At 36.7% G+C, this 24437-nt stretch overlaps 1 protein-coding gene and 1 long non-coding RNA gene across 2 annotated transcripts in view; both read right to left on the minus strand.

Moving 5' to 3' along the window:
* Positions 1-8676: 8676 nt before the first annotated feature.
* LOC106945609 (protamine-3-like) overlaps positions 8677-24437 on the minus strand; it is a 39927-nt gene continuing 24166 nt past the window's right edge. Inside the window, exon 2 of the mRNA XM_015029420.1 lies at positions 8677-9196. Coding sequence (XP_014884906.1) covers positions 9163-9196 — 34 coding nt within the window. The 3' untranslated portion in view covers positions 8677-9162. The remainder of the gene's footprint in view (positions 9197-24437) is intronic.
* LOC106945610 (uncharacterized) overlaps positions 13763-24437 on the minus strand; it is a 22889-nt gene continuing 12214 nt past the window's right edge. Inside the window, exons 2-3 of the long non-coding RNA XR_001424595.1 lie at positions 19042-19046; positions 13763-13958 (exon numbers count right to left, since the gene is read on the minus strand). This is a non-coding gene — a long non-coding RNA (uncharacterized LOC106945610). The remainder of the gene's footprint in view (positions 13959-19041; positions 19047-24437) is intronic.

The raw sequence follows: 24437 nt of genomic DNA on the forward strand, positions 1-24437 counted from the left end.
AAAAGAATCACATCAGTGACTCTGCTTTTAGTACAGCCTTAAATTGGGAGATGAGGAGGGACAGAGCAGGCTTGATTACATTCTCGAAAGAGATGACTGAATAATAGGCAGAGAGGATCCATAAACTTGTCATACACTGGTTGATCAACTGACTGGTTGACTGATGAAATGGTCGACTCACCAAGTGATAGATTGCCTCATTGCTTTGCTTTGAGCATGTAAAAGAGCTAAACCTGCTAGTTTTTGACTGATGTTGCTGCAACTAAATATATCGGTAGAACAAAACATGTCCAAAAATGTTCGGCTTCATCTGTGGAGCGGCATGATGCATAACAGAGGCTGATTGATGTTGTGGCACTGATTTTCACAGCGTTTGCATTTAATTTAATCAGAAGGCTTCTGTACGACTTTTTGCCTTTAATACAAAATATAATAATCTCACTAATATCCTCAAAGTAAAAAAAATGTTTTTATGAGATGCGTTTTCGTGCAGATTTTCTTCTCAAATTGCTTCAGCAGCTTAAACCTTTTTATGATCCGTTAGATCAGGGATTATTAGGTTAAGAATGGGAAATGATCAAGCCTCTCACAATATCAGTGAGTGAACACATTTTTCTTTCTTTTAAAGTTTTTCTGAAAGAAATAAAAATAAACTAATGAATCGGATTGTATTCTGTCCAAGTGCCAGATTTTACAGTACATGAGTGATGGAAATAAAAAATAAATAACCAATAAGATACTTGCACACACTGGGCACAACTTTCACACAATAAAGATTTTCATTGTCTTGAAAATTGTTCACTAATAAAGTAGGTAACTATGCAAGTTTGCATATGGTAATTTGCTAAACCAAATAAACTTTGCGTTATGGGTTGTGGAAATTTTCTTTGGCCATCTTCCAAAATTCATGGTGTTCTAGCTCTCCTGAGAAAAAGGCTGTCGTCATTTAGAAACCCTCCATAATGCTAAAATAGCATAAAAGTGATCATTCTCACATTCTTACCTGTGCAGCTTACAACAGACTAAAGTATCACAAAAAGATTCTGTATAAAAGCTTCCAAACTTCTAAAACGTTTTCATCTGATCATTTATAAGCCCATTTTCCATTTAAAACCCAAAAATGAATCAGTTGCTGTAGGGAATTGGAAAGGTTTTGAGATATTTTGCTTTTCTTATCCCCGCTGCAAAAAAGGTTGAAAATAGAGTCAACTTTCACTGTTCAGGAAATGGAATTAAGCTTTTTCTGTTTCCCTCTTGGCCCAGAGAATCGACTAACTCTGCTCAGAAATACGATTTAGTGGAAAAAAAAAAGAATTACTACTGGAAAAAAACAAACAAACAAACAAAAAAACAAAAAACTCTTGTTCTTGAGGTAAAAACAATGCAACATTTGTGCTATTTTGTCTGAGTAACTACTTGCCATCATTTCTTGGCAAAACAAGTAAAGTTCGATGTTAAAGCCTCAGCTGTGGAGACTCTTAGATTTTGTTAGTCTGTATCAGCTCCTGTGTGCCATCTCGTTCATCTTCAGTTAAGCAGTTCCTCGCACAGGTCTATACCACAAAACATGCACTGCATTTGAGCAGCTTGGAGGCAGAATGGGAGCATCGTCTCTGGGATGAAGGGGGAAAATGAGAGAGATCCATAGAGATGTCTGGTAATCTGCACTTCTACAAACTCCATCTGGCTGTATTCATGTCAAAAGCGAACAAATTACAAAACAGTACCAGATTATTTTTTTGTGCTTTGAAGTCAGTGAAATGACATCTGAACTCTTTGCTCTATGTGCTCAGTTATCAGCAAAATGGGATCTTTGAAACACAGCTGATTCCCAGAGTCGCTTGTGCGCCCCAATGTTTACAGGGATTCCCCCAGTGTATCATAAGCCTGGCGGCCCGCCATGCTTTACTAACCCCACCGACAGGCTAAGCGTTGCTTGTTTACGTTTCTAGGAAAATAAAAATATTTTTTTTATTTTTTTTAAAGCCGGGCTGCAAGCGTCTCTTTTGCTCTTAGCATTTCACTAGCAGAGCAGATTTATCCTTAAGGATAGGTTTATCATAGATAGGTTTATAGTTTATGCATTTAAACCCGACAGCGCGCGGACCAATCACACAGCTGGCGCTTCTGCACTTTGCCTCACGCGCTGCCGCTGCTTTACCTCAGCAGGATCGCACGCGCCTTCTTTCACTTAAACTGGACACAGGCTGACCTGTATGGCTATTTACATAAACCTACTGTGAGGAATTATGATCCTTTGGAGAACTCTAGGGAAGAGTTTAAAGCCCGCCGCGTTAGCTCTGGTTGCGCAGCTCAATGTGAACCGCAGGAATAAGTTTTAGAGAATTCAGAGGTGCGCGTTGTGGAGCGCTGAGAATGATTTATCTTTGTGAACAAACAATTATATGCAGCGTTTACATCTCAACACGCTGCCCAGCGTGTGGCTCTGTGTTTCATGGAAAATGTTTTAGCATTATGTAACTACTGTGTCGAACACAATTGTATTATTGACTGGATGTGTCACATGGGCCTTGAGACTATCATGTCTGCAGTAAATCAATCATTCACCTATGTTTCCTGTCTATATATAAATCCTTGAACAGTTTGTGTAGATAATGTGAAATGTTGACTAACCTGATTCCTCGCATCAATTAAGAAAAAAGCTGTAGGTGCATTTTTATTGAACACACAATCTGACTACTTAAAGTCTTACAAAATGTTCCCACACCGCTTTCAAAAACGCTGGTACCTTTTAACACAGGATAACTTTATGTGTGGCCTTTAGATGTTGAGTGATCTGTTTCTTTAAGGACGGGGGTTTCCAGAAGAACTGTAATGGATATGTTGTCTATTCAAATACACAATCACTCACACACAGTTTCTATCGCTTCAAAGGGTGTTGCATTGATCCTTTTCAAAGGCTTATGCTACACAGGTCCGGACTAAATCCAGTTCTAGTTTGAGACAAACAATTTTAAGCCTTTATTTAATTTTGATCTTAGTCGATCATCTTGTTACCATCTCTGATGCCTTCAGGTACTGCTGACTAAAGACAAAAAAAAAATTCTCAGTGGGTCTTGTTCTTGGACTTTGTCTTCCAACCATGCCCCCAGCATCTGCTGTGGGAAATTCTGTGCCATATGGGACTTTTACTGCCACGCTTATATTCTGTTTTTGCCCCAGGTGTCGCCACCCGTTAGACAGATTCCCCCACAGAGTAACAGTCACATGCTATCCTGACAAGGTACTTGACACATCTGAACAGTCTGCTGTCAGTGTGAAAGACCTGTGGTTCCTCTTTGAGCTCTTCTGTCTGTGAAAAAAGTTCATCTACCTTCTCTTGGTCACATGGCATTAATTACAACAGCCTGCATTGGCAAATCAGAGGTTTTCTTCATGTTTTACCAAAACGTTGATCAGATCGCAAAATCCCACCACAGACATCATGACTTTTTTTTTTTTTTTTTTTTAAGTGTTCAGTCTCACAAGTGCCTTACCCAAAAGGAATCACCTTTTTTTCTTTAGGAAGCTAAAAGATGTTCTACAATCTTAAAGAAAACTTTCATTGTAGGAATGAATCTGTGTTGTTCTCCAGCTACAAGCTTTACATAAATTAAGTTAGGCCAAAACATCTGTCTCTGTTTCCAATGAATAAAAAAAATGAGGCAACTGGAAACTTCAAGGACCATTAGAGAGATGCCAGTGGTCGACCTATGTCCGGAGTTGGGGCCTTTCGGCCCAGGATTGCAGAAGTAACAATCTTTCTCCAATCCAAAAGAGTAAAAAACCCTTTAGGCAATTCCTACTTCACATGTCTGATGACTTTGCAGTTTCTTGATTTTAAATATCCTTTTCACTATGTTTAGATTACCGGAAATGATGGCTCAGGGGGTAGGTGAATGTCCTGTAAACGGTGGGTTGCTAGATGGCTCCCCTGCTCTATATTAGTCACTAAGCTGTTGTGTGCTTGGGTAAGAAACTTCATCTGCCTGGCTGTTAGTGAGGACCAAAGGTTTCAGTGGGTGCAGATTGAATGGCAGCCTTGCTTCTGTCAGTCTGTTCCAGGGTAAGCGCTAAAAAGTCTGTTAATGTCATTTCATTTACCATGTTGAACTAATGTAAGGCCAAATGCTCAGTCCGTAATGGTTTCTCCAGCTTTAGAAAAATTGTTTTCTGGTGAAGACATGTAACGGTAACCAATGAATTTTACACATATGTACAGTTAAATGGTATAACACCTTCATTCTTTCTTCTTTTTTTTTCACATTTTATTCCCCTGACAAACTCCAGCCTGCAGGGACCAAAACATGTGTTCTTTATTACGGTATTCGATGTATTTTGTTTACCACCAATGCTAATCTTTCTTTATTAAGATTATAAGCAATTTCATTTAGACAATGATTAATCTTGGTGAGGTACAGCCCTCCTTAGATAATCACATGGGCCTTAATCAACAGCTATTCTCTGCTTTTGGTTTCTTTTTCTTTATCATTTCATTGTTTTTTCATTAACTTTCATTCACAATTTTATGATCGTTAATTACAATAACGTAACCTTAAAATTGCTTCAAAAATCATTTTTCCAAAACACATTCAAGTCAAGGCCAGCCAAATTAATTTGCATTGCACTATTCATACACAAGATGACTCAAATGGCTTTTTTTTTTTTTTTATAAAATCAAACAATATGGATACCAATTTAATATACCTTTTAATAGGACAACACAGTCAATTACTGTGTCATAACTTAATGGAACCAATAGCTCTTCCAAATCTTGGGTTTTTAGGGAAGAGTTTGACTGACTTCTATTGTTTAGTTTTTGTCTACTACTAAAAATAAAAGCATGTCTTTTTTTGTCTCTTGATTTCATTGCTCCATCTGTTTTTAAAATGGCAGTAGACTGATTAAGAAGACGCTACGTGGAAGTCCAAATTTAGGGTCAAAATCATAATAATTAAATTTTGCAATGCTTTGCGTACCTTACTATTAATGAGTCTGATCTATGGTCTTGCAGTTGTGGGAATTTATAAGATTTAAGTGTGTTGAGTGTAGCACTGACTTCCAGTAATAGCCACAAAGAGGTTTTCGGAGCATTACTGTTATGCATATCATTGAAAACTTTCACAAATGCAGTCATAGTAATCTACCAGGAGAAGATGCATTTGCACTTCAAATTAGCTTATTTATGTTAAACACGACCCTGCAATTGCTTATTTTATTTATTTTTCTACATAAAACTTCTGTAAGATCTTTGATAACTGTAATTTTCTAGGCCTGTGGAAACAGACTTCAATAAAGTAAAGAATTGACCATGTGCAATACTTCAGTGAGTTTCAAAGTAATTTAAAGGTAATTTACTTTATTTTCTTTATGTGAATTCAGTATTTCTATATGAACAGGCAATAGACAATAAATGCATTTTCTTTCCATGTGATAGATTTCCACATTTAGTGATAATGAGAGTGATAAGTGGTAGAGGGTGAGAAGATGATTTCACCGGTTCAACCAAGACAACCATTTTTATAACTTAAACAAGCAGGGTTGTTGTAAGCACACTACATCGACAGTCGTATACATTAATAAAACTTTTATTTTCACTATACATTCCCCTTAAAGTGACCTGCAGTAAAGGAATGCATCTAAAGTTAACTCAATAAAGTGATTACCGTAAGCAACCCTATAAGGAAATGCTGAATTTTGGGGGCAATATGCAGCCCATTATTAATAATTAAGGTCAACCAGTTCTTGGCTTACAGGCTTATCCACAATTTGCTGATGCAAGCCCAGATCTACTGTACTATCAGTAAAGCTCATTTACAGTAGGTAGCTGTCCAATTACAGGCCCAACCCATTCCCACAACTGGACCCAAAGGGCTAAAACTCCAAGGCCTAATTTTGTGTTTTAACAAGCAAACTTTAAACTTGGTAACCCATATACTTTAGCTATAATTGAGCAGCTCTTTGCTGAGGCCTCCCTAACTTATTTGACAGTATGTCTGAGTACAATTCATGTAAGTGTCAAATAGTCTCAGGGAAGCTGCTACACAACATGTGACTATGCAAGTAGTAGCTTTAAAACAATACCAATGACTTGCTACAGCCAACTTTCTTGTTTCCGTAGCTCCACACATACATAAGGTAATCAAAACCAGACAGATCTACTTGTTTTGCTCCCCGTCTTTGTAAGAATATAGGATTAGATTAAATTCCTTTCTGCTGTTAGGAAGCTCCTGAGTGACAATATATCCAAAGTGTTTTATCATTGTTACATTTTGTGCTTATGCTCAGTGTCTTTAGGACAGCCCCTCTGGGATGTTGATAGAGGCAGAGATCGTAAAGACCTTTATTTGGCAAGAAAAGTCAATAATAGACATCACACAGGGGTGACAAAATAGGAGAGGAAAAGAAACGAAGAAAAACTTTTTTTCAAGAAGCACATGGAAGCAAATCAAGTTAGGTGCTGGAAGTCAAAAGAGAGAGTTTGTGTTAATGCAAGAATGATAATAGTTGAAATAACAGCCATTCACTCTTGTAACTTAAGGAACAAATTGTTCTGCTTTTCAGCCTGCCATTCCACACACAATTCTTACAGCGTTATCAAATCAGTTACTTTTGCTGAAAACGCATGCGCTCATACACACACGTGGTAAGATAATATATGATGATGTTCATAATGATTATTTCAGGATGAGGAACAACGAACAGCAGCCAGGATGCAGTTGTCCGAGTCTCAGGTGTTTATCAGGTTGTCACTATGAAGGCCCAGAAGGTCCCATCATTTCTCTCACTGACTCTGTTGACCTTTATAGTTTGTGTCTTTGTGTTGTTATAATCGCCTGTCTTTTCATATTCTTTCCAATCTTAACAATCTTTGTCTAAGTTTGATGCCACTATGTTCTCCATTTTTTTTACGTTTCTCAAACTCAGAACAACTCAGAGAAAATGGCCTTTCCTTTTCCCATTGTTTCATCAGATTTTTAGCTGACATGTCAATCTGTTTTCCAAGCTTGACGTTTTAATGCCAAAATTGTATTGCTTAAGCTGTTAATTATCTGTTTTTGTGGCATAATCACTCCCTAGTGCATTTTTATAACTCAGGTAAAACATCATGGGTCTAATTTAGGCATAGTGCTTATCAAAATTCAGCTACTGGGCCATTTTGGTGCCCATTACTTTGAAAGGTAATTACTGCCTGCGATAATTATGTTAATGGACAATTAAGGGAGACTTACATTACCATAGTGTAATTGGGGATTGACTGAGTTTTCTGCATACACAGCTATTAGGGGAAAGGGTTGCACCTTAAGAGCAACTACATGATTTGATATGCAATTTCAAATTATCTTTTTGAAATATTGATATATCCAGACAAGCATGTTAGAATTTAAATAGAGAAAATACTTCAAATGTACAAATCAGACATGAAAGTAACTAATTAACCTAAGTAAAACCTAATTCTACATTCCCTGAACACGTTCATTCTTGCATCTGTATACTGTAGTAGCTAATAAAATTAATCAGCAATCACTTGGCAGAAACTTCATGCCTTTAGACATCTAGACACCAAAACAACTTGTTGAGCTTCAAACACAAGCATGTGAATCAGTAAGAATTGCACTAAAAAACAGAGGCTATTCAGCAATGATCAGCTAATCTAAATGACTTTTCCCTTAAAAAAGAGAAACACCCGGCAGAAAAGACACAAAAGTCAGCTACGGAAAAACCTAAGACCACCAATGTGATTTTTTTCTGAGTATCTGAAACTTTGCACCAGTAAAATCTTGTGCATGAACTTTGTAGAGAACTTGGCAGCAATCTCAGAACCTCCTGCTGTTTTTCCTCAAATCACAAGTGTCTAGAGAAAAGGAATTCTTTTAAGCACACCACAAATTGACATCTAAAAGAATAGGCAGAGTACATGTGTGCTAATTTCTTTCAGAAAGGAATTGCCATATACATAAGATCAACCAAAAAAGTCTAATTAAATTGCATACAATTTCTTAAAAAGAAGCCGTGCCTGATATTTTCATAAAAATCCTCCCCGTCACCAGATGAGTTTTAGATCTCTCACCTGAAGGTAAAATATCGTTTTAAACCAATACAGTCTATCTACAGTCTTTCCATGTTTGTATTGTAGCAGTTAGAAAACAGCATGTGATGAAATAAAAAATACTAAACAGATTAATAGTGCAATGTTACCAGATTACCTGTTGAATGGAGTTCAGCTCAGATGCAATTTTTCAAGAATGTTACAGAGACAAGTTCGTATTCAAGAAAAGGCAACATATAAATGTTGCTTATATTTACTGCATAATGCTTCCATTTTTGTGATGGGAAATAACTGCTGAATGATCTCCATTTTTTTGTCTGCTGGTTCATTTTTTTTTGACTGGCTCTTTAATATCTGTCCTCAAATTCATCCGTCGAGATTCCCTTTTTTATTGGAAATCATTTTTACTTCAATTGTGCCTCCATTAATCCTCTTTCTTCTAAGCTGTCAAATATCCGCCCGCACCTTTTGTAATTTTAATGTTCATCCTTTTCTACTTCTCTTTTTTCCCCCCTCATCCTCTTTTGTTCCATCTCTCACTTGAACTGGAGGTTTTCATTTGCAGTTAAATGCCCTTTTTGTCCCTCATTCTTTCATTCACTTTTTTTTTTTTTTGGTTTGAACCCTTTTCTTTTTCATATTCCTTTTTATTGAATTTTTCTTTTCCACTGTATCTGTGATAATAGCTCAGTTGATACCATCAATATCTCATCTTCGGGTTTAACTATTAGTTGTTTCCCGTCCTCTAATCATTATTCCCCTATGTTTCTATCTGCTTCCTGTTGCTTTTTCATTCTTGTTTCCATCTCTGTGGGTCTCAAAGCAGTACATGAGGACAAAAAGCATTTGGTGCTGGTCCTTCTTTTACTCATTCCTCCAGTGTTTTCTGGTCATTTCCCAGCCCGACAGTTTCAAATTCTCTTTTCTCCTTTTCCTATGTGTCCAACTGTCTGCATCCCCTTCCCTAAGAGTCCTATCTCCCTCTCTCTTCCCCTCTGCTATTCTTCGCTGTCCATTCCAATGCTCCCATGGGTGCAGGTGGTAGAAAATGACGTCTCACTTTGATTGCTGCATGGCTGCAGGCGTTCCTGGGGCACAGTAGCTGCGGCGCTTCAGATTGCAGGATGTAGTGGTAAATAATCCCGACTGGGGAGAGAGGAACAGAAAGATAAAGGAAGATGGGAAGGAAGGAAAGCAGGGAATGGACATGCGGATGGAAGCGAGTTACATTAGAATCCTAGCATGCCCGATTTGAAAGTTTTGTCATTCATTTCTTTAAGAAAATAGTTAATTGTTGTAGTGAGAAAGAAGATAAACCATTGCATAATGTATATACTTAACATTTAAAATTTTATTTTGAAGCTTTTTAATTTGAATTTACTTTAACATAATTTCATATTTTGTAGTATTTTACCACAAAAAAACATAACATATAATACCAAACACATTTGTTTTTTCTAATGTATAAATTCTGAACATGTTATTGAAATAAAATTCAGATAATATGATAAGAACTCAAGTGATCAAGTATACAACTTCTCTGGATGCGTCTTTGACAGAATATTGAATATATTTCAGAGCTTGTTCAATGCTTAATTCTTGTTATTCCACCCTGACTTGGCTACGACTAACTTGCTTGATTTCTTGTATGTGTGGATTTTATGGGTGAATTTAATTGCAGTAGCCTAATTAGAAATATTTAATTAGAAAAAAACATACTTTCTCTGCTCTATAGACATCAGACAGCTTATTATTATTATTATTAGCTTCCTCAAGGCTCTGAAATAGTACAGAAATGTTCATGAAAATGTGACATTGTCATGGTGATTAACATTCACATCAGTGCTGCTTGAATTTCAGAAAAAGATGTTTAATTCATCAATGATATGGAAAAAAGCAGACATCGCACAGCTAATCAAATGGCAGGAAAGAAAGAGAAATAAAAAAAGTTTTAAATATATTCAGAGTGGCCTAAGTTTTCAGAAATATAACTGAGAAAACCTGATTCCTCTGGCATCAAATTTCTGAATGAAGGTTTTAGGGCTGGCGAATAAAAAAAACAACAAAAAAACATACAACTTTTTTATTCAAAAACTAAGAGCTTATCTACAGTCTTAGAAAACAGCAGGTGATGAAAAAAACAGTACTAAACAGATTAATTATGCAATGTTATCAGATTACCTGTTGAATGGAGTTCAGTGCAGATGTTTCAAGAATGTTACAGAAGTCAAGCTCATATTCAAGAAGAGCAAAATGGTAACTAAGATTGCTATACAGATGTAAGTTTACTTATATGTAAAACTATGTGAGTAGCATTGAGAAAGCTGGACAAAAAATTTGGAGGCATAACTCCATTATTAAAAATAAATTGTAAGAATTGTGGGTCAGGATATATTCTTCCAAATGGCTCTTGGTTATTTTCTTTCCACTGCAAATATGAATCCTTTTTGATGCATTGCATGAACATACAGTTGGTTTAATTAGAGGGAGAAGTGGTTTAATATTCAAATGTATGCTCTTCAGAAGCCCCTGGCCAAAGCAGGCAGGATCACAGTATAAAACCATGAGACATGTATTTGGCTTTTGTGGCTGGGCATATATAGAATTAGAATGCTGCATTTTATTATTTAGAAGTTTCAGGGGCTGAAGTGTTATAGATTTTTAGATATTTTTTTAGTTTATTTTCAAGTTGTAAGATCTGAGCAAAAGGTTTTGAAAGAAAATTTTATATTTCAATTGCTAACCTTGATTGGTTATTTCCCCATCCATTTCACTTCCTCTTGTTGTCCAACAAATATTTCCTTTTTCGACATTACTGTGATCACCGAGGAATATTTTTGTCCATCTTCTGTGAGCCAATTAGTGTCTAGTGCTTAAATGTCATAGCAAAGGCAAAGTAACTATAGCAACTCTGCCTTTTGGTCTCTGTTGTGCAACTTTCAGCTCTTCACTTCCTAATATGGGTTCTCTCTGGCATCTTGCTAAAGCAGCAGCATGTAGATTCAGGGAAGTTTGACCTTTTATATTTTTCTCATCAGGACCTCCTCCACTAACTGCACACGATTTTGCTTCCCATTTGACATTCATATGTCTGTTTTAGAGAGGAATGGGTTTTTTTTGTGTGTGTGTGTTTGAACTTATGGCTTCTCTTCTTGATGCAGTTTACCTGTCACCTTCCTTGACACAACTACTATACTAATTGACAGAACAAATTTGTGAAGACGTCGAGCCCAAACAATTGATTATATTCACAGCATGAGATTATAGCCATGGTAACACAACAATCAATAAAAAAAAATTGCAAAAATTACTTTTTGTAATTTTATAAGTTTTTCAATCAAATCTCAAATTTAAGTCTGTCAAGAGCTCTTTGTATTCATTAAGATTTTATTTAGTTCTCTTGTACTAATGGCGTTGCCATACAAGTTCATTCCTTTGGTCATTAGTTTGTTTTTAAATCACTGAATTCTATAGATTTTGGGGAACCAGGACATTAAATAAATGGGAGAGAAGAAATAATATCAAACTGCTGGAATGCAACTGTAAAAGCAAACCCAATGAAACAGATAAATTGACAAGTTTTCCAGTTAAAGATCTGAGGAAAAAGCAGATGCATATTCTGCATATTATATCACCTGGCATAAAGGAGAATCTTTTCACCATCATGTCCTCACAAAACACAAATAATTTAAACTCTATATAAAATAACAGAAGACAAAATCTATCGCCTAGATTTTTACACGTGTCTTTGTTTTTAATAAAACCTCTATAAATATATAACATTAATAAATTGTGGCTCTGTTTTCTACTTCCTCACAGCTCTGCTGCAACTCTGGAGATGGAGAGCCAGTGAAACCCAGAGGCCAAAGGTGCGAAGGGTCATCCCCTATTCCACAGCAGGCATCTCCTCTAATCACACAAGGTTCAACTCTGTTTCATCAGAGGAAGGAAAGGTCATCCTAAACAACACAAGAGGCTCCTCGGGGTCACGCTGTAACTTGCATGATCTTTGTTCTACCTGTTCTCCATTCTTTGTGTGTAACTAAGGCAGACTCCCACTACAAGTTTTACTTCATGACTTCGTGACATTTTAATGCAAGTCACTTTCCCACTCAGCTTGGCTTTCTCGGTTTTCTGATTACAGGACAACCCAATTAAACAAAAGAAAATTGCTGAGGAAACTAATATGTTTTAATAGGGATCTTAGGCTACGAAGAATTTAATGTCATCTTAATTGTTCATTATTTCCTGATGTTTCTTTTTAATGTTAGACATATTTGTGGTCAAAGGCCTAACACTGTAACAGTGAAAATTATGCATTTTTAATTATGTGCTTTTGACTGGATAAACTGTAATCAAAAACAAAATTGTCATGTTTGGACAGGCTTGAAAATTATTATTTCTAGCTGCAGAAAACACAAAGTTCTTCTAAGAAAAAGTCAGATTCAACACATCTCTTAATTATTTTATTAATTATGTTACCAATGTGTCAATAGTGTGTGTAACTGTTTTTGTAATAAATGTGCTTTTATGATGCAGACCACAAGGGGATAATCCATTGTCATGGCAATGGCTAATAGGGGTCTTATAAAGACACATAAAATACCATCACAATATTCAAGAAAAACAATTGCATAATGTCTTAATGGCCATAATTCTACTTTAGAGTACTACAACCCATGCTTTATAAACAAAATGTTTTTCCTTTTGAAAGGACAAAACGAGTCAAAAACGATGCCTTTATTTCTAAATAAATTTGAACTCCTAAAAAAGCTATTCATGGTTTGAATTCAGAGATGTGCATAAAATGACTCTACAAAACAGCAAAGACAGAAAGTTACAGCTTAATCCATTAACTAATTGTCTTGGGAAACGATAGATTGGTTTCAATCTTATCTAAATAGCAGGAAACTGTGTGCAAGAGTAAATCACACCTCTGTCCCCTTTAAAGAGTGTCATGGGAATGCCCCAGGGCTCGATTTTAGCACCTCTTCTTTTTAGTCTATATATCAAGGAGCTCCCAATGGTGTGTGACACTAATGTTATTATGCAAGCTGATGACACAATCTTGTTAATTCATAGGAAAAATGCTGCAGAAGTGACCTTGATATTAAAAAGAAGAAAACAGCACTTATTTTTGAAAAAAATAATTAGGCTCACATTAATGCAGGACAGACAATTGCAATGTACTTTTCAAAGAGGCAGAAAATTATCTAAATACGCATAAAAGGGAAGAAAATTAAAAATGTTGAGAATACCTACTTAGGCATGACATTGGATGCAACTTCAATATTTAAAAATCATGTCAAAAATATAAGAAAGTCTTTAAAATTTAGCTTAGCAAATTTTAGGTTTACACGTGGACTTCTTACCATTAACCCTTTGAAGCCATCCCGGCGTGGAGTCTCTCTTCTTCTCTGTGCGTCAGCGCTCGGTATGAAGCCATGTAGCGATAGCTAGCAAAACTACTACTAACCCTGCACACACCACGAACTCTAACTAACACACTTATAGTCTAAAAAACCCATCGAAACACTCTTAGTAAAATCCACAGCATCACTGTGCCCTAGTCTCTTGCCGTATCCAAATCCCCCCCCTCGTCTCTTTCCGCGTGTCTCCATTCTACCTAGCAACAGACCGTCAACACATTTTTATTGGTTGTTTCGAAATGTGGTACATTTAGACCCCACAAAATAAGGCGGAAATGATCGATCTTATTTCTGGCTTTATTTTGAAGTAAATAACCACAAAACCAATATAAAAACACCACTTTTATAAAGTTTGAAGTCCGTGCTGTCCAACAGAGTCGAAATGAAAACTCGGTATGCGTCCATGTTATTACGAAGCCTTATTAATGCGTCACATGCTTGTACGCCGCACGGCGGGCAGCGACTCCATAGGGTTAAGGCTTCAGATATTTTTCTAAACTCTATGACTTCCTGTGTTTCTTATATTGTGTAAATGTAATAACGTATTTAAGCATTTGTGTAGTCTACAAGATTTGCCATGACATTGCAGCTGCACAATTAAGAAGGCTTCTAGATAAATTACTTGAGTCACAAGAGCAACCTCCAGAGATGAGTGCAGCATCCCAAAATGTAGGGCTGCTTTAAATAAACTGCCTTTTTTGTAACAAGTCATTGGAATATTTTGCCAAATGAAATTATAACATACTAAATGTTTTCACATTTGTCAAAAAAAGGCTATTAAATAAGTAGATTTGTACTCTACTAATTAGGACAAGCAATGGCTTTATTAATGGTCTGTAGGATTGTAGTTTGATTGGATTGCTTGGTTTTAGTGAGATGTGGGTAATGACTTATTGGATGTGTGTAATTAATTCTTATACTGGCTTTTCACTTATTCATAAACTGATAATTATATTTGATTACCATCAACCTGTCCAGGGACTGCAGGTGGGAATTAGTGTTTTTGCTATTACCTGATACCATGCATCTCTGCTTTTAAAAGGTTAATAAAATGTACATTATATCTGTGTAAAAATGAATAAGTAGTCAGGTAGATTTAAAAGGGAATTTGACAATGTCTTGTGTTTTTCATAATATATTTCCAATAATTTTACCGTCATAAAATTCACAACAGATGTTGGTAACAAATGAAGTGCTCTACACATATGGAAAAGAAAATATTTGTGCCAATTAAGTTGAGGAATCTGTGTTTTTATGATGTAAAGCACTTTGAACTGACTTTTTGTTGAAATGTGCTATGCAAATAAACTTGATTGATTGATTAAGATCTTACTGCTGAAGACCTTAATGTTGAAGCTCATTAAGTTTGCTGCAGAAAACAAAGACGATTGGGTGAAATACTGAAAGATTATGCACAGTCTCATCAGATGAGGCCGTAGCTGAAAAAAATCTTTGTCCATTGCACACGTCATTCAAAGTAAGGAGAAAAAATGTTTTGCACATCACCCCAAAACACCATGCTGAAGGTTTGAAGTTATAAATCTATAGAAAGAATTGAACATCAGAGTGTACAAAAAGAACCTCAAGAACCTTCAAGGTCTCGACAGTTTTTTGTGGCTGTATGGGCAAAAATTACACCTTAGCAACACAAGTGTTCATCAAATGCATGTAATTGTGTTTAACAATTGGTACCGTGTCATTCCAATTTTCCATTGTAGCTTCCTTTGTGGATTAATTTGACTCAATTTCTTTGTATGAGTGGACTAATTGGTTAGTAAGGGCATCGTAGAAGAATTGAATATCAATAGAAATACTAGAAATAAATTTGTCTAGAAATTGTTGAGACATTTAACACTAATTTTCCCTCTGCATATTCTGTCCACTTCTTCATGTAATTCATATGTATCCCACAACGATGGCCCCCAATCTGTGCTGTTTTCCTATGTTAAATACTCATTAGATCAGCCCAGGTTTGGGCTATGATGTCCTTCATTTTGTATTCTTCCCCACCACTGCTGCCACAGGCCACTTTACCCACAGGATTCATAAAAGTGTGAATGTTATTTTCCTGGCTGCCATTCAACTCATCCACTCACAGCTGTCTGTGCCACCTGATGATCATAGAATCTGCAAACAGTGGTTTTACAGTAAGCCATAAAAGAAGTACATTTATCATGCCAAAGTCAGTGATAATCTACGATAGGTGAGATTAATGCATCATCATCACTGCTGATGCTTGATCTGACATACAAAGATAACAGAGTGGATTATTATATTTATATTTGTATTAGAATGTCCTCCTGCAGTTTGCATCAATTTTTACCTAGATTTCAGACCACTAAAGGAGCAACCCTCAATATTGCATCCATCAATTATTTTTTAATGACATCACATTGAACTTGACACTGTTCAGTCTATTAGTGAGTCATGAACAAAATGGATGATAGTTTAAACAGATTCATTTCTTACATTTTAATGCTAAAATTCACTTACAGTCCAATAAAAAATGTCCTTTTATTGTTTTACTGCAAGTCATATCTGATACACATTAGGATAGAATAAACTTTCAAGTGATTTTGTGCTAATGTCTAAGGTTATGCGGTCTGTGTATAATTAAACCACTCTCACACTGCCTCATTCATCAAACACACAATAACAGATGGAAAATACAAAGAGCCCTTTTCCAAATAATATAGGGTGAGAATGAATAAACTCTATTAGTAAAATGTCAGTTCTCAATGCTGTGTTTTAGCGAGGATAAAAAACATGAGGCTTTTTTTTTTTTTTTTTTGCTTACCGTGTCTTTTTTGTACCATTGATCTTTCAAACAGCTTGGCCTAATACAGACCACAAAGGGGTGTAAAATGTGAAAATGTTCAGTTTTCACGTTTTATGACAACCAGTTCAGAATTATAACAGCCACTGGGATTTAGCAACACAGACCTGAACGTAAAATTACAGAAAAAAAAACTGGGCCCTGAAGGTAATGTGGATCCGTAGCGGAGTTTTTATGGTGCAATGTGGCTTTACTGTCATGAGCTGCCATTAATTTTCATTGCCAACAACCATTTGAAGGCACTTTAGTTTTTAAATTTTACATGCCAGTGGACCGCTTGGGTTGGGTGACCAGGTTGCATGGGCCAGTTGTGTGCAACTCATGATATATCTGACGATTCTTAGCACTTCAGTTTTTAATTCAGTGTGCTCTTAGCTATATAACGAGAATGCAATTTAAGAACTCCTCCATGGGGAAGGTTTAGCACAGGCTTTCACAGTCTTCAAATACACGAGAATACATTCTGAAAACATGAGTTAAACTTTTTATCTGCATACTTCTAGATTGGGAGATGTGCCACTAGCAATCTATGGCAATAACAGAAGGATTTATGAGGCAGCAGCGAGGTGTAGAGTCACTTTATGAGCTGGCAACCATCCTTTGTATGAAGGTGCTAAACCTTGTTTTTACTGCCATTAATCTCCTCATCCTCACTCCTCCATCATTGAGAAAGAACTATCCTCATCAAGGACACTGGTAAGAGATACATTAGCCCTTTTGACACATCTGTTGTGCTTTATAAGCAGAAAAAACACCCTCTTTAATCTGCTGCTGTTTCCCTTTGTTTATTCAGACAGATATTTGCTTACACACAACATCATCAAATAAGCTAAATGGCAACAGTGGCGCCTACGGCTTCAAACATACGTGCTAGATTGGCTCTATGATGTGCTAATGCAAATGCAATTCAGTGTGTGAAGTGGAAAATCGATGGCAAATCAACAGCGGGTAATAGAAGATATGGTCAGATCTTGCTTGAAATTATTTCATCAAAAGCACTACAAAGACACACGTTATGCCAAAAACTATTGGTACATCTGGCAGGTTTAGTTTTAAAATGAGCTTCTTTCAATTAAGAAGTATAGGTTTTTTGATCGGAAATGAGAGACTCTCATCACTCTTGGAGAGGTTGATATCCTTGTAAAGGGTCATAAAAATTAAGACACATTCAGCTAAACACACACAAGAAAAACATATCAAACTCTTCTAAAGAAAAATAAATAAACCACAGCACAATATGAAATGTATCTTTAACATAAGTTTGATAAATGTTACACACATATGAAAGTGTGGTAAACATGCATGTGCAGCATCCAATTAGCCCACCACGGTTCCTCATTTTAGCAACTCTGGAAAGAACCATCAATGTGTGAAACACAATTTTCAAGCAACCACGTCCAATAAGTTGATGTAGTTCACCCTTAGACAAAAATTTTGTAAACTATTTTGAATCATGAACTAAGCTTACTGTACCATTTCATTACTAGAATCAACTGGGATGTGTGTGTGACTGAACTTAATCGATGTCTTTGTAAAGTGCCTCGTTCAAGCTTTAGCAAACTAATGTTCTCAAAGTCAGCGCAAAGCCTAGCATGCTTTAAAAAGCAAAGATAGTGGTGGTCCAAAAGGCCTTTACATGGAGTGCAGGCCTGTGTCCCCAGGCAACCAATCATCTGGGCGTGTTGTCAAACTCAAACCTGCATGAGAAGAGACTCCTCTACTCGTTCTAGTGAAGGAAAGTTTTGTTCTTTTCAGAGAGCTGGCTCTTCTGCCACGGCTCCTAAAGAAGAGCCGGTTTTTTCAGCTCCCAAACGGCTCTTAATTTATGATATTCTGTCTCCTCATATTTTGTCTCAACTTAGAAAATGTAAAAGTTTTGTATATGAATAAATCTTGTTTGCATTTAGTGTTTTTATGAGGTGCCTTGAACGTGTCTAAAACAGGCATTGTCTTTTTTGTTGTTTAAGAAAAAAATACACCAACATATTTACACAGTGGGACTATGCCAAACCTAAAGCTATTGCTTATAAGTAAATCACCCAAAGGCAATAAACTAATGAGGTCAGGACTTTTATTGCTGCTGCCTGGGGCGTAAAGATTTAGATCAATCATCAGAGTTCATGATTACCATTTACATGACAAATATGTACTCAGCTTCTTTGAAAATCAGCATTTCTTAAAATGCACTACACTATGCTTGTTTATTTTTTCCATTAGTGTAATATCAAGGCAGAGCTTGTAACAAGGCAAAGTATTTCTTACCCATTACGGCCCCTGGCTTTGGAAGGAGTTAATATTCCAATTTTTAAAAGACAAATACCAAAATAAGTGATATTACTCACGTTAATCCAACAAAATATTTGTCTCGCATTTTGCTGAAGACATTTAACAGCACGAAAACCACAAGACAGGAGAGATAGATTTGCTCTTTTAATGTCCTTAAATGAACCACATCATTCTAGCAAGACCTCATAAACAAAACCATTGGCTGCATTATTTACAGTGTTGGCAGGCCTTGCAGGTGCAGTCAGTCCTAAAATGCATATTCACGGCTCATTTCTCTGCTTTTGGCTAGATCAAGTTGCCAACACTAACAAAAAGTCTTTATTGATATGAACAATATAACATCTTAATGGAAAGAGACTCTCAAAGACTTCGTAATGATTGTGATATGATGGGCTCAAATAAGTTTTGTGAACAACCAGCTCACAGTACTGGCACCAGACCACAGCTTTACAAGGAGGCCTTATGATGAGTTATGGCCTGCATGTATGAGCCAACTAAGATTGCTTAGCATGGCCTGCGATTGATCTTTTGCTATTGTAATAACCTTAAGGACGTTTGTTCGCCTACAATTTAACTTTGCTCTGAATGAAAAGTCTTGAGGTTTCCTTACCTCAACACTAGATGAGCACATACAGACAGAATGTGTTTAGTTGGAATATTGGTCTGAATCAGCTGATGAATTTGTACATTTGTAACTTTCTGAGTTCACACGAAGAAAACTCCAAGCGAACCAAAACCTGTTCCTGCAAAGTCTGTGAGAACGTTCCGGTTATTTATTTTAAAATTGATTCTAAAAGTTTGAGAAAAAATATAGAAGGTTTCTCCAAAGAATACAACTTGAGCTTTTTCCGATGTTAGTCTGTTTTTGCTCAGACTAGCTATATAGTCTGAGCTATTTTTGTTTTTTGCTCACACTAGTCATTTATTAATGATCCTATTAATGATTTATTAATGATCAAAATACTGAAATCTATATGAAACATTTCCAAAGCACATATCTTCTGCTACTTTCCCCATGTCAGTTCTTTGTTATCTATGCAAGAACGTGTTAGTTAAATGGGCCCCATAGGCCGTCCCTGAGGGGGCCAGTTTGCTAAGTAGTAAACCTGTGTTCTGTCAGGTGTCATTAAGGTCCAGCGGGAGTCTGAGGGGACCTGTCACGACAAAGAGTAATGGATGTCTTCTTCGCTGATTGCTAGCAGGGATGGAGTCAGCACAAACAGCAAATTAGAAGTGACATCTTGATGGAGGCAAAGAGGGAGGCACAGCTTCCAAGCACACCATACAGCGAGGAGAAGGACAGATCCAGAAAAAAAGAGAGTTGGGTGAAAATACTTAATTAGCTATTAAAATACAGAAAAATAAGTAATTCAGTCTTGTATTATTGGTGAAGAGAGGGAGACCAAGGTCGATACCCGCTTGTACATCAACACTAAAGAGTTGCACACTTTTGAATAATTCTACCTAAGTAGCCTTGGGTTAAGTGCTCAGTTTTGTGTAGTTAGTTGGAAACAACCCAAGCATTTATCAGTTTTAGTCCTACTTCAGGTTATGTTTGTAAGTCTTAAAAAGAAAAAAAAAAAAAACTTACACAAAAGAAGCATATTCATATTTTATCAAGTTCATTCATTCAATTTAAACAATATTATTTACTCTAAAGCTTTGGCAAAAGCACTGTGTTATTCACAACATTGTAGTTCATCTCCAGCATCAATACCAGCTACAAACCAAACAACAGTAACAGTAATACCATCGTTTTAGGCTAATATCTAATAGAAACCAACATCAAAGGAATTGTTCAGTGTCACTCAGCAAGCGAGAGGAGCTCCAGAGCAGGCGTTATGAAATGGATTAGATTCGAGACCAATTAAAAATGAATTGCTCGAAATGAGCGCTGACCCTCACCGAATTGGATGGCAGTGATCTCATTAGGCGAGTTTCTGGCTATCTGTGAGCTAGCAGCTGGAGAACAGACCCACCTGACTCGCTGTCAGAAAGGGTAAAAACCTTGGGGGTTGCTCTCCGCTTTGAGCTCAGCGCTAGAAATGTTGTCTCTATGCTGCATTTAGTTGTATTCATAGATAAACCTTTTCTGAAAGTGTGTAGCTGCGTGTGCACCGTTTCATATTTCAGTCCCTCGTGCAGCAAGTATATTGGTGTACAATTTGATTGAAAATCTGTGAATGTAGTTAGTTGCTTGTGTGTTTGTACAACCCTTTTCTATGAAATTGCAGTCATGAAGTCATGACAGTTTCAATAACACAATACCATGCAATTCAAATTCAAATATGTTTGGAAAATGAATGAATGAAGAAATCATTTTTAGGTTTGTTGTGTCATTTCCATCTATCAATTTTTTTGTTTGTACCATCTGATTAAGTTCCTTTGTGATTATTATTCGCCTCCCCTCAGCTTGAACATTATTACTTTACCTGTGTGTCATGTCCTGTCCTCCTTGTTCTTAAGAGTTTTCTTATTTCATCAAGAAAATTGGACCTTAATCTACCAAAACTTCCCTATGCACTTTGGTCCAGTTTTTAAATCCACTCTAACTGACAACTTTGGTTCTGACCCGCGTCTCCTCCCAGTGACACATGCTTGGTAAACTTCAGGAGGATATGCCCAGCAGGCAACCTGATCAGAAGCTGAGCCACCTGAACTGACACCTTTTAACTGCGAAGGAACAGTAGCTCCATTCTGAGCTCCTCCCAAATCAATGTTTCTCAATCCTACTCCTTAAGGACCACTTTTCTTCATTTTTCAGGCGTTGCCCCTTCTGCCACACACCTGGCCTGAATAAGTGGGTGATTAACAAGTTTCTGCAGCACTTAATGGCATGCAGGAGCTAGCTAATAGCTGATGCTATCATTGTAAACAGATGTGCTAGAGCAGAGACACATCTAAAATATGCAGGGCATTGGTCCCTGAGGATCAAGATTGAGAAACTCTGTCCCAGACGATAGGTATCCTTACTTGATATGTAATACCTATCCCAGCCACTGCACAGAGGAACTTCAGTTTGGCCCCTTGTATCCAGGGTCTTTTTCTTGGATTTGTGATTCAAATCCAAGAAAAACCATAGGTGAGGACTGGAACAAAGATGGATTGGTAAACCAACAGTTTTGCCATGGAGAAGGAACCATACAGTTCCCTAAAATAGAATAAAATAAATAGTTCTTATTGTCACTGTTATCATTATCACAATACTACCACAAAACATGTGAAGTTCATGTCTCTACTCCATCATAATATTTTATTTAGTAACATTAGCTTTATATTCTACATTCTGTTACCAAGTATTTGAAAGTTTATGTATTTTTATGCTTACAAAAAAATTTTATGAAACAAATAGAATAGTAGGAATTGTAAAATGATAAAACATATTTTGCCAAAAGATAAAATAATCTCCTAAGAAAATTACTTTGAAAGACTAGAAACATAAAATTTTCCCAAAGCTACACATTTATCATTTGTGACAAGACGTTCACCTGCATTCAAATGTTTAAATGTTTATCTAACCGACATTGCCACATGTTGATTTACTAAAAGTCCTCATTATTTACATCTTTATAACACTGCAGGTATTAGAATATGAATTGAAAGAACAAAAGAAACAAAAAAATATTTTTTTAAGCAAACATAGATATAGATAAGAATTAATTTGGTCCAAAATTTCAAGTGACCGCTGAATGTTCATTACTTATGTTCCAATGACCTCCAGTGATCTCATGGTCCTAAGTGGATATTGAGTTTCTCTTCTTATTAGTAATGCTCAGTTAGGATAAGCATGCTGTGAAATTCTGATTAGTCAAAATTGCTGGCGTCTGATTTGACAGGCTGTATGACTGAGAAAAATCCACATGTATAAAAAGGGAGGTTGTGTGAATTTCGCTCATTTACACAGCAGATATTAAAACTTATATCATAGAGAATTTTTCATTACAATATTAAAAACTTTATCTGCATAGGCTATGCAGTCCGTTCCTCCTCCCCCCCCTGCTCTTTTATTTATCTACATTCAGTACAAAAAAAAAAAAAAACTGTCTCTCATTGTCATGTGGGACCATGGCTGATGGACCAGTCTGTTTCCCCTGGGAGCATATTTAATGGACCTCCAAGGTCGTCTGCTCTTGTTCTAAGAAGCATGGAGTGCCAACAAGCCCTGACAGCGTCACTGGTCCAACGGAACCTGCATAAGATGGTTCCTGCTCTGGGAAGCATAGGGCCATTAAAAATGGATAGATCAATACGTAAGAAACCATGTACCTCCGGCTCTCTATGCTAATTTAGAGAGCAAGGGAAGCAGCAAAGGATAAAAAGCTGGAACAGAGGAGACATGAGATAAAAGGACAAGAGAGGCATGAGGAGCTGAGGAGTTTACAACAGCAGAGTTCAAGGAAGGTAAGTAAATGAAGGTAAAGAAGGAGGGCTCTAATAAAGAAAGGAGTTCGAGTGCTAGTGGTGCAGCAAAAAGATGGATGACTATGAAGCAGCAAGAGGATTTAAAGAGGATAAGCTTAAAACCAATGATGGTGGACTAACGTAGTGATTTTCAACGTGTAGTACCAGTCGTCTGTACCAGGAATGCTAGAAAACTCAGGGGGTTTGAAAGTAATAAAAAAAAAAAAGTCAATATAATTAATTATAAAAAGTAAATGATCTAAATGAGTAGCAAAATATGGTTGCTACACACAGGAATTACATTCAGAAGTGTATATTAGTGGAGTTACAATTAACTATAAAATCTAGCTTTCAATCAACCCTGCAGGTGCATCTTTATAATGAAAACAGAATCCCTAGTGGACAAATTCAGTCTGCGCCAGCAAATTCACGGTCCTGATGTAACTATTGTGTGTACACTGGAGAAAAGAGTTGGAAAAATACCCCACAGACAGCAGGGAGCCCGATTAAAACTCATCCGTACATCTTTCTACATTGATTTGCAACATGCTGGAGGAAGAAATAAAGTGCAGCATTAACAAACTTTACATGTACTGTGGGCCACAGTGGTATGAAAAAAACACTTCCCTAATTATTGCCCCAGATTTCTCCAGTTTCAGTTTATCAAACAAATTCACACCTCAAACTGATAAACCAACTGCTATCAAGTGTTTGTGATTGTTGGCAATTAGTTTTTATTCATTTTTTATTTTTTTACATTACTAAGGAGGAATTTTGGCCCAATGTTCTGTGGGGAATTATTTACATTCTTGTGTATGAACAACCAGTTAATGGTCAATTGACACAGCGCCATCACTATTTTGACTGTGTATAATGTATATGCTATAAATAAAGTAGTTCAGGAAAAAGAGCATTATACACAGTCAAAAATAGTGATAGCGCTGTGTCAATTGACCATTAACTGGTTATTTGCTTGCAGACTAGAAGTGTGCCGATCGATCGGCCACTACTCATAATCGTCCGATTTCCGTGAAAAACTGTATGATCGGTGATCGCCGATCACGATCTCTTGTTGCCGATCACACAAACCGATCACCTGCATCTCATTTCGCAGCCTGCCTGTGCAGCTGGTCTCCTCTTTCCTTCACTCCGCGCAAACGCGCAGCAACAAATCCTAAGCATGTCTTCGTGCTGCGATGTCAGACGCTGGTTTTGCTCTCCTGTTGAACCGCTGCTACGCTACAGGTAGTAATATCTGACAGACGGAGCGCCGCTTCTGCTCCACCTGGTAGTGACTCTCTCACCGAACCTGCTTAAAGCTGCAGCATCTGACTTAAACAAACAAAAAGAGATTTTACATGTATATTAAAAGTTTAACTTTGTAATACCATGAGTTAGATAATCTCTGAAAAAAAAAAAAATCCATCTCCTCCCT

The sequence above is a fragment of the Poecilia latipinna genome, unplaced genomic scaffold, assembly GCF_001443285.1.
Source record: "Poecilia latipinna isolate Pla-1442-1.1 unplaced genomic scaffold, P_latipinna-1.0 Scaffold152, whole genome shotgun sequence".
In the NCBI taxonomy this organism is placed as follows: domain Eukaryota; kingdom Metazoa; phylum Chordata; class Actinopteri; order Cyprinodontiformes; family Poeciliidae; genus Poecilia; species Poecilia latipinna.